This window comes from Aedes albopictus, chromosome 2, assembly GCF_035046485.1.
Source record: "Aedes albopictus strain Foshan chromosome 2, AalbF5, whole genome shotgun sequence".
Taxonomy (NCBI): Eukaryota; Metazoa; Arthropoda; class Insecta; order Diptera; family Culicidae; genus Aedes; species Aedes albopictus.
The window spans coordinates 496439739-496451094 of record NC_085137.1 but is presented as its reverse complement, the minus strand read 5'-3'; the positions used below and the strand labels follow the sequence as shown (position 1 = coordinate 496451094).

Genomic DNA, 11356 nt, shown 5'->3' with positions numbered 1-11356 from the left:
ACGACATCATCTAAATCACTTGGTTGAACCCCGCCAAGGGCGCTCCTCAGTCACAGAGGGACGCCGAAAAGCTAGAAGGAAACAGGATGATGCTTATTCTTAGCTAGATTCCACTTCTTGCTGAGCTTTTTTCCACAAATTCCTCTTGGGATTCACAAATAATTCTTCCAGCAATTCTCACAGAGACTCTTTCAGGCATTTAAAAAACAAAAACAAATCGAAAATTATTCTGAACATTTCTCGAAGAATTCTTTTAGAAATTTCTATAGAAAGGCTTTTGTTCAGATATACGCCAAAGGATTCCTCTAGATATTTCTCTAAATTTTAGTAAATAATCATCCACAGTTTCCTCAAGAAATTTATGCATTTATTTTTTTTTTCAAATAATCTTTCAGTTGGAAATTGGATTTTTTTTTTCAAGGATACCTTCAGAAATTCCTCCACAGATTCCTTCAGAAGTTCTTCTATGGGTTGATACTTCTTTTTCTTAATACTTTTTTTTCACAACTTTTCCTGTGTTTTTTCTGGAAAATCTTCAACGAAATTCTTTAGAAATTTTCCGGAGTGTTCTTCGAGAATTCTTATAGAGATTCCAACAAAAAATATTCATCGTCGGGAAAATACTCCGCATTTGGTCGAGAGCACAGCGAACAGTAACGGTCAAAATGTAGACCGAAGGATATTTCCAGAACGATTCAGCTGTGATTGATCTTCCTTCACAAATTCAGTAGTATCTAAATCCAGGAACACAGTCACACACACACACTAGTTTATTTTCTTCTGCCTAATTTATTACACTTATAATTAGTTCATTAACTTATTACTAAAATTCTAATGAATTCACACTGTTCAAATATTTCAAATAACTGTTGATATAAATGTTCTACGGGGTATGACTGGGTTTGCGTAAAACTAGGTATTTTTCGGCATTCAGTCACAAAAAAGGTTTGATTATTTTAAATCATTGCCAACGTTTCGGTCCTGTGGTTGGAATCTTCATCAGGGCTCGATGTGAACCAACTTGTTTCACTATTCGTGTTGATGACACGGCTCAATGTCGTTATCTGTTCTGTACCGCACTTGTTTCATTAGACCCTAGCACCTCGATTGAAATGTTGGGTGGGTATACAGTTCGAGTCAAAACACTTGGCCCTTTGGGAACACTTCTGTTCGTGCTGGCCAGGATGGAATTCCAAGTGTTGTGACTAGAACTGTATATTGTCGGGCCGCCACCAAACCGGACTTCGCACAATCAAGTCGCGACGCGACCCAACTCGCGACGTTTTTGAATCATGTCAAAAGTAGTGCGCATCCTTCCCGTTGTTGTCAGCAACACAGCGCACTAGATGCGAAACAGCTGCGACACTTGTGGACCAAGAAAATGGCAATTTTTGATTGAATGTCTGTCTTGATTCCAACCGGATAGACAATACCCACTCACCATTTCAATCGGGGTGCTAAGGTCCAATCAAACAATAGAGTTAATAAAATATAGAGGGAGAATGTCGCTGGCGTCGCTGCCACAACATCTCTTGCTGGCAAAGATAGGGAGGGATATAAGTGTCAAAGTATGCTGTTTGACAGATAGATACCCGGCATATTTGCAAACGAGAACAAAGGGAACACCAGCGACATTCGTCCTCTATAGTTTCTTAACTCTATTAATGAAACAATAAGGGCCGATTTCTTCACCTCGGCTTAACTGGTAAGCCAGGCTTACCCATATAGTTAAACCTGGTTTAACGCTTAAGCCAGGGTGAAGAAATCGCCCCTAAGTGCTTTGCAGAACAGATAACGACATTCCGCCATGTGATCAACACGAATCTAATGCCGTTTTTCTTTATTATCCAGTTCCAACCTGGGTTGGAACTGAATCAGATCACAGTTTCAACCCCAACCCGACTTCGGTTTCGCTTGTACTAAAGTTTGTTTGACGTTGTTTGTTTACACATTTTCCGCCAATCCAGTTCCAACCCAGGTTAAAAAAGAAAAACGGCATAAAACAAGTTCATTCACATCGAACCCTGATGAAGATCCCAACCACAGGATCGAAACGTTGAAAATAATCTAAAATAATCAATGCTTTTCTGTAGATATAAGGATGGCTAAGGGGTCCCCAGTTAGCCTAGTGGTTAAGGCTGTGGATCGCCAATCCGGAAACGGCGGGTTCGATTCCCGTTCCGGTCGGGAAAATTTTCTCGACTCCCTGGGCATAGCGTATCATTGTACTTGCCTCACAATATACAAATTCATGCAATGGCAGGCAAAGAAAGCCCTTTAATTAATAACTGTGGAAGTGCTCAAAGAAAACTAAGTTGAAGCGAGGCAGGCCAAGTCCCAGTGGGGACGTAGAGGCATAAAGAAGAAGGATGGCGCTAAGATCAACTTCAAGTAATGGCGCCAAGATGGTCTTGCAGGGCAGAAAAGAGATCGATGCTCGTTACTTGATCTCCTTTTATATCATGGTGCCCCGGAAGGCGGTTGTACGCCATTATAACCTTTTTGTTGCATTTTGAGCTTTTATCGTTCTCCACGAACGAGAGTAACGGATAGAAGTAACGTCTAATGTACTTGAACGGCTGACAGACAGGTGGCGCATAATTTCCCTTTTCGTGATGTGCAGGGCATACACGAACAGGATTGCTTAGAAACCCTTCAATAGATTTCCTAAGTTATTCCGCCATGGATTCCTATAGAAAACCTACAGATTCCTTAAGAAATCCCTCCAGGGATTCCTTCAGAAATTCCTAGGAGAATTCCTTAAGGAATTCTTCGAGGGATTTTTTTAGAAAATCTTCTAAACACTTCTTTAAAAATTCAACTAAAGTGTCCTTCAAAAAGTCTTCTATAGATTTCTTTAGAAAGAATAGATGTCTCACTATGCTTAGAAGATCTTTCATTGACTTCTTCCAAAATTGTGCCATGTTATCTAAAAATTGCTCTATAAAATTCTGCTAGAATTTCTTTACAGGGATGCTGGAATTTTTTACAGGAATTGCTTCATAAAACCTTCTGATGACTTTTTTCACAAAATCCTTCAGAGAATAATTAAGAAGCTTTTTCAGGGATTCCTTCGAAAATTCTTCCAAGTATTAATTTAAAAAAATCTTAAACGAATTCTTACAGGCATTTTTTCACGTACTACTCCAGAAATTCCTGCAAGAATTACTCCATGAATTCCATTGGAAATTGTTGCTGAAATTTCTCCTGGATTTTCATCAGATATTCCTCCGGATATTTTTGCATAATTGCATTCAGTGATTCCATTCCAGCAAAAAACTCATATAGAGATTTCTTTAGGATTTCATTCTGGTATGAAGATATGGAGTCTATGGTTCGAGACGAAGACGAATTTCTTACATATCTTCTGGAAAATATTTTGATTAAACTTCAGAAAAAAACCTTTGGTAGAGTTATTGGAAAATTCTGATAAAACCCATTGCATTAATCACTGAAAATTGATAAAATAGATCGTTTGAGGATACCTGAAAATCTTTTTTTTTCCAATTCGTTTATTTAAGGCTCACTCGCCGTACTCAGCTTTACAGAGCCGACAATCGCTTCCTTTTAATATGAACTAGCAGATCCAACATGGCTAGCCACGCTAAAAAATGTTTTTTTTTTCGATTCTTTTGACAATTATCTAGCTTCTTTAACGACTGTTGTAGAGTTCTTATTCATAGAATGAAAGAAACTTCTAGAACATTAAACAAGATTGATACAGCAATGCATTACTTTATGAATCATTTGCTACTAATACAATGATGCAACGAATACACTAATGCAACGATAAAAAAAAATGCACCATTGCAACGACGTAACGATTCAGCAATGCAGCGATGCACCAATGCTACGATACAGCAAAACACCAATGCAACAATTCAACGATGAACCAGCGCAACTATGCAAGTGGTAAAATATTTGGCGTCTGGGCAAAGAGTGTACGAGCACCTTTATCCAATAAAACGAGATTTTGTTATTTATTTAAGGACTTAATTGTGACAGTACAATGATAATGATACATCTCTGGTGGTTAATTCAGAGATGAGTGTAGCAACGATTGCGTTGTTGACAAGCACACAGGATCGAGGCATGACACGCGAGTTTGCCATCTCATTTATAAGTACTGAAAGTAGCAAACACCGGGTTCAAAAGGTTTCCTTGATAGAAATTCTTTATTATAATTATAATTAGTAGGAACATGCAAAAAATATAGAAATTTATAACAAATGATATGATAAAGGTATTAATTATCGATTTATGAACTAATTCCACCCACAGATACCCAACGGATGACTACAAAGTTTATACCGAACTTCTACGGAAGGAGTACGCCGCGATGGAAGCGAGTTCCTATAACAAAATGAGGTTGAAGGTAATACTCTGCATTTTCTTGCAACAGGAACTAGTCAAGTTACTGGTACAATTATATTCCGCAGATACTGCAAACGTTCAACCGAATCCCGTTCATCTACGCTACCACGGAATTCGGTGAAAAATTCGAGAAAACTGCCAGGGACAACATTGGAACCGAAATCAAGGAATTGGAGAATCAGTAAAACTATTTAAACATATAGACACTAGGAAGTTACTCACGGAATGTAATATTATGCATAGATGAGCTCATAAACAAAATAAATATAAATAAATAATCAAAGTAAGCCAACGCGTAAGCGACCTTCGCATTATTTTGATTGATCAAGTCAACGAGGACTTGATTTCGATCGAGCGCTGGGCTTCCGAAAACAATCTATTCCCGAATCCGAAGAAAACCCAGGCCATTGTGTTCAGCAGGACAGGGCGTGTCACTCCTGCTGTCGATGTCAGTTTCTGTGGACAAACCATCGAGATAAGTGACAAAGTTGTCAATCTTGGGCTGGTTATGGACAACAATCTACGATGGACGGAGCAGGTCACCGAAACTACCATGAAAGCGTACAGCATCCTACGTACTTTCCGTCGTTTTACGCCAGTATTGTCACCCCAGGTGCGACTCAAGCTGGTGCAAGCAGTGGTAATGCCGGTTTTCACCTACGGCGACATTGTCTACTATCCTGGTCTATCTGGTGCGCTGAAGGAGAGACTACATCGTTGTTTCAAATCGTCTATTAGGTTCGTTTTCAAGATGAGACGGTTTGACACTACGGCTCACGTGCGCAGGGCAATACTTGGGCACGACCTGCCCGACAACTACAGACACCGGGTATACTGCTTCTTCCGCCAAGCTTGAGACAAAACACTTCCACCGTACATTCTCCAACACCTACAACGCGGACAGATGCAGCGCGCACGAACTTTCTTGTTACCGGCACACACAACGACGGAAAAGAAGAGCCTGCTGGTCTACGGGATACAACACTGGAACCAGCTTCCCCCGGAAATTAAGCAACAAGCAACACTTGACGCTTTCAAACGTGCAGTAAAATCTCTTTACGATTGAATAATCGAACAGAAACTGTAGCTACTAGTAATCTTCCAATGTAACCATTTACTATCCTATTTGTTTTTCCTTGACCTGATTTATAGTTCAATAACTGCCAGGCTTTCGTATAATTAATAAATTACAATTACAATTGCTGCTGGCAGCGACCATGTTGTGTTCCCCCACCTAAAAAAAAGACGCCACTTACCTCAAGAAAATTTGTCCAAATCAGGGTTCTCCAAAAGGTTTCCAAAGCGTTTGCTTTGTAATTGTGATTAACACGGTTTTGCACGTTAATTTACGACAAAATTAGTGCAAATTAAGTGCGTTCACATGCGTAATAATCACGAAATCAAGTTTGCGACTTGCAGCGACAAAGTTGGACTTGAACAGGAACGAGCAGTTAACAAAAGCGCGCTGCTGTCAAAAAGGGCTGATGTTTTTGTGGGTTCTGTTTTGGTCGAACTTTCGTGCGCGAAAATGAAATCGTTAGGGTGGCTCGTTTTTATTTGTCGGCTCACATCTCCCAATAATCGTTCATGCACACACTGAAAGACGATTCGTGGTACCGTCTTAGAGCACCTTTAACGGTGCGCTTCTATACCCCGTTTGGTAGCCCTCCATCATTGCAGCAAACTTTACCGGTCGCTGCTAGATGCGCTCGCAAAATAGTAGCGCTATGGGTGGGTGACCAAATATAACAGCGCGACAGTTGCGCTGCTAAAAATGCAATGAGAATATGACAACCCTCCCGATACGAATCAGGGTGACTAATTTGATTACTACCGGTGTGGAAAAGGGTGGTTAAGTCAAAATGGTAGCGCTGCGCGGGTTGCTCGAATAGTAGCCGCCGTTAATGTTGCTCTTACCCCGCTGGTTCGACACGTTTCAATACTACACTTTTTAATTCGTACCCCGCTTATTCGACACATCTCGCGTTACATTTGAAAAGGGCCTATCCCTAAAATGTAAACAAATCGATTTTGATACCATTCCATAGCATCCCCCAACAGTAACCTACTGTGCAAAGATCACCCACCTAACCGTTAACCTTATCAGAATAAACCCCACCTTCAAAACGGCCAATCCCTGCTTTTTTCCCAATCATTCATAAGCCCGTGCTCCAAATGGACCAGTAACGGTAAAATTTTGTTTACATTGGTAAGCCTTCTCGTTTAAAGGGCCGACAACCGAAAATTTTCCGAGCGGCTCCCGGCCCGAGCGCCGAGAGAGAGAATTCTCTCTCTCAAAAAGGGCCGAGCCTTGATTCGATGTCAATAACGGACTCACTCGGGGGGCCGAACCACGCTAAGAAAATTTTAGAAAGACTCACAATAAGGCCGATACCGGGTGAAATATTTCAAATTAGCTTAACATGTTTATCTATCATTTTTAATACTTTTCTGATAAATTTTAATGCAATTTTGATTATTGATGCATAGAAACATCTAATCTTGTGTCATCAGAACGGAAAGCATGTTGAAAAATTCTCAATCTGAGAAATACGAATAGAAAATGTGATGGAAAATGTTTGCATCGAATTTTCTCAATGTTTACGTTCTGGGGATAGGCCCTTTTCAAATGTAACGCGAGACATGTCGAATTAAAAAGTGTTCAAATGTCACACCGATGTACACTGTAAATTCAAAACAGTTTGATATTGCGCTTATACTCGCACCCACAACAGCTCCTCTTGCAGCCGCTAATTCCGGAAGTTCTGAGTTGGTGCTTTTCGACACCCAAACCGCCTGGAGACCAACCGGAATGAACTGAGTATGGTAACAATCGTAGAAAGAATGAGCTTTTCATTCGCACCACCGCAATGGAAATCAAAACAAAAACAAAAATAGAGTTGCCAAATTTCAATGAGCATGATGGTGTAGGGTGACCAAATTGTCGAATTAAAAGTTTACCCCGGTTATTCGACAACAGTCGGTGTCGTATTGGCGGGGTAATACGGTAATGTCCAACATGAGAATGTTTTCAAATTTACCATGGCAAAACGTGATCATTCAGGCCAAACATATCTAAAGGTCCTATCTGCAGAAGGGAGGCTCTCTTTGGTTTCCCTCTCTTTCATCACTATCTCAGCTGTTTTATTTGAATTATGATTGTCTCCTTGCATAGAACGATGGTCAAAACAATCGTCTTTTCATTTGTACTGCAAAAGTAGTTGAAAAGTGTACCATAACATTGCAATAATTAAAAGAGAAAGTGAACAAAGAGAGTTTCTCAAATTCAGATAGGACCTATTGAAATATTTGGCCTGCATTGACCAACAAACGCTTCTTGTGTGCGTTTTGTCTCTCCCATATCAACCGGTTCGATAGCCGAGTGATAGCGTGCGAGGCTGGTGATTGCAAGGTTCTTGGTTCGAATCCGGTAGCCAACATAAGCTTTTTCTAATTGGGTTCTTTAGGGGTATCCGGATTATTCCATAATCGGATTCTCCGCCCAAAAATTAGTCGAAATCTAAAATTTCATAATTTTTGGAGACCGGAAACTATTTTTAAAATGCATTTAAAGTTTGTATGGGGAAATTTTTTTGTTCGGGTCGAACTGTCACTTTAACGATTGAACTGTCATTCTATCCACGAAAATTAAAACTGTTTTGTTGATTTAACCATCAAAACAAAGGTGTTGGAATCCAATAAAATCACATTATACTCAGAAAAATGAGCTCTTTCGATTAGGCTATAGAAAATAGCAATATTTTATTCACTAAACAACCCAATTGTAAATCGGGTCCATGGTAAAATTGAAAACATTAATCTGTTGAATGGAAACGAAATTCAGTCTGCACAAATTTAGTGGCGTTGTGTATTTAAATTGACTTTCAGAATATAGTAATTTCAACCGCAAGCCGTCTTTCAGTGTGAGATTGCGTCAAAAGAACCCAATTTTGGGTGCCGTAGAACAACAAACGGTTCTTAGCGTGTAAGTCGGTTTGCATCTCTTTCATAATGCACAGACAAACGAACCTGCCACATATGCAGACTTCTGGTTGATATTTTTAATGTACACACTAAGATTAAGATGTTCCAGCTCAGTAATTTTTTCACTGAGTTCAGTATTTTTTTCATCTTTTTACTGAGTTGTCAACAGCAGATTTATCTCGGTACACTCGGTAATCGTATTTACCGTTCACCAGTAACGATATTTACCGTATATCAGTAACTTTTGACAGTTTATTAGCTGAGCTCGGTAACTCATTTACAGAATATCCGCAAAATAAACAACCGAGTGTACCGAGTTAAATCTGCTGTTGAGAACTCAGTAAAAAGATGGGGAAAATACCGAGCTGATCTTAGTGTGTAATGTTATATGTATTTGATTAAATTTTACAATTGATTTAAAATTTTTGAATTTTTTAATGTGGGGGAAAATATTTGGAAATTTCAATGAGCTGCCAAAATGTATCTGAATTTTAAAACCCAATTTCATCAGTGATGTGATTATCTAGTTGTCTGTGGCGCAAATTTAAAACGTCATCACATTTTCTTTTGCTTTGGGTTTCCTCCGTGACCGTTGACGTTGCTTCAGCTGTGTGCGTGTCCACCTCCCCGCGACGCCGGAGCGACGCCACCCGAACTCGAGCTGATTCTCTCTCAGTGGGCCACCCTTTAATTCAGACTCGAAGTTAGTTCTCTTCCATCTTTCGTGCGCTTCGGTCGGAACGGAAGTTCCCACTACGGATTCGATTTTATATTCCATCGTCACTAGGGACTAGCAGAAAGATCCTACTGCAGAAGTGCTGCTTTGTGTGCAAGCTGGTTCTACTATTATCGCTCCAAGTTCAATCGGTTTAAAGATAGAAGCGTTGTTTTGGTCGCGCGCCACACGAAAACAGACGACGGGAACGAAGTTACATAAAAGTTGATCCGACTCGACTTATTTTGTGTCGTTTGTGCTGACTGCTGCAGTTTTCCTTCGGAGTTTGTCAGCGGAAGTTGTGTGTTTTTCGGGGTCTAGTGTTTTTGCTCCCTTTGGATTGTTATCATGGCTGATAAGGTGAAAGTGTGCATCGTTGGATCCGGCAATTGGTAAGTAATTCTGGAAATTATATGAAAGAAACTTAATACAAATCTTTCAATGAGATGAAGTTGTGCATAATGCGTCATATTTTGCGAGAGCAGTCTAGTTGAAGGGCAGCCCTTTTTCAGGATATTGTTACGTAAACCTAGAAGCTAATGGCGAACTGTGGAACACAACAAAAGACGGCCACATTCGATTATTCATTCTGCTTGGTGGTTCGGTGACAATGGCGGACTTTATTTCTGTTACAAAAGCAGGCGGTGAAGTAATTGTATCATCATAGTAGGTCACTGAATTTTAATGATCCGCGAATTCAGACTCAGCGCCTCCTTGATTCTCAGATGGGGTTTTCAATGGACGAAAAGCGTCCAAAAGCTGTTTGTTTACATCACACTACTGTTGCGAATTCATCAAAAAGAATGCGTGTGTCTGCCGCCGTGAATGTGAGACAAACAGTATATTGTAAAAAAATATATTGGCTTATTTAAAATTGTCTTTTCACGATCGGTCGGTCGGTTGGCTAACTTTAGAGCGCGCGAGTGATCTTATTGCTCTTTGGTTGATGATGGTGGTGCATCGTTAGTCCTCTGCAAAAGCGCATAGAATGAGCAAATCGGTGACGGGACCTTGGCCATAGAAGACACTTCTATTCGTCCTTGAAAATAAGATTGATTACCTACATGCCCACTTTTGCTGTTTAGACTTGAGGTGTGTTATGTTGCGTGATTTAAAAATAGCAAGTGCTAATAATTACGTTGTACAAGTGGTCCTGCTTATAAATATGGATATTTGAACTATAGTGGGTAAAGGTGCCAACCCTTGGCAATGAAATAGCTAATTGATCGACAAATAAACTCATTTTTAGAAACTCTTTTGGCTGCTCACATAATTTTGAACTTAGCTGAAAACAAAATTATCAATACTTCAGAGTTCAACAAAAATCTTCCTAGAAAGAAAGTATTCTAATAATATCACAATCCAACCATAACTATAAAGAGAATCTCGAGAACCTACAAGGAATTTTGCACATAATTTTTCAAGGAGCTCCACTTGTTATTTTCGTCATGAGCCGTCTTGTAACAACTTTTTGAACCCTTTATGCAGAATACCCTCTTCGAATGAGTGTAATCAGTTTTGTACCTTTTACACTGGATAACTGACACTGAGGGAAATAACAAGTGGTAGTCGAAATACGCGTCAAAGGATAAGCAAAATAGGGCGGAATTTCCAAAACTGATTACACTCATTCAAAGTCATGTGGTCCAAATTTCCTGAAACTTTGTCTTATAATTCAGTTTGGTTCGGATTTTTTAGGTCAGTTTTGAGTTGAACAGGTTTTAGAAAACACATGGCGAAGAGAAAAAATACGGCCGAAAATACACTAGCTCCTCTGTATCAAAAAATCGTAGTTGAAATTATACATAAATTAGTTCGTAGAAATATCATTCTTCCCGGCATTCCTCCAGGAATTCCCCCCGGGACACCTCCAGGAATTGCTCCCTGGATTTACTCCCGGGATTCCTGCAGAAATACCTCCCAGGATTCCGTCCAAAATATCTTGAAATCCTAAAAATCTGAAATTTACGTGAAAAACCTCACGTAAAGAACGGAACATTTATAAATTTACATTTCGTTTCATTCGATTTTACCGTGCCATGCCCTAATACCGTGTATTTGACAGAAAACTCAAATATTTTACTAAGTGTATTATATTTTTAACTGAGTAACTAGTTCAATCATTAGCATATCGAACCTTCTCAAGTTATGCGTGATAAATTTGGCACATATTTACAAAAAAAAACAAGCAATTAAAAATATTTACACAATGTGAATGAAAGTAACAATACACGGTATTAAGGCATGGTTCCTTCAGTGTTCCAAATACCGTGTTTCGGCTAA

General features: G+C 39.5%; 1 protein-coding gene and 1 long non-coding RNA gene across 2 annotated transcripts in view; both read left to right on the top strand.

Moving 5' to 3' along the window:
* Positions 1 to 6: 6 nt before the first annotated feature.
* Positions 7 to 5224, top strand: LOC134288694 (uncharacterized). The gene is made up of 2 exons (XR_009998097.1): positions 7 to 4375; positions 4440 to 5224. It is a non-coding gene; the product is annotated as an uncharacterized LOC134288694 (long non-coding RNA).
* A 3836-nt stretch (positions 5225 to 9060) lies between these two features.
* Positions 9061 to 11356, top strand: part of LOC109622496 (glycerol-3-phosphate dehydrogenase [NAD(+)], cytoplasmic) — a gene marked incomplete at its 3' end in the record, with an annotated part of 57858 nt that continues 55562 nt past the window's right edge. Inside the window, 1 exon segment of the mRNA XM_062854321.1 lies at positions 9061 to 9465. Within this exon segment, the coding sequence (XP_062710305.1) occupies positions 9422 to 9465 (44 nt within the window).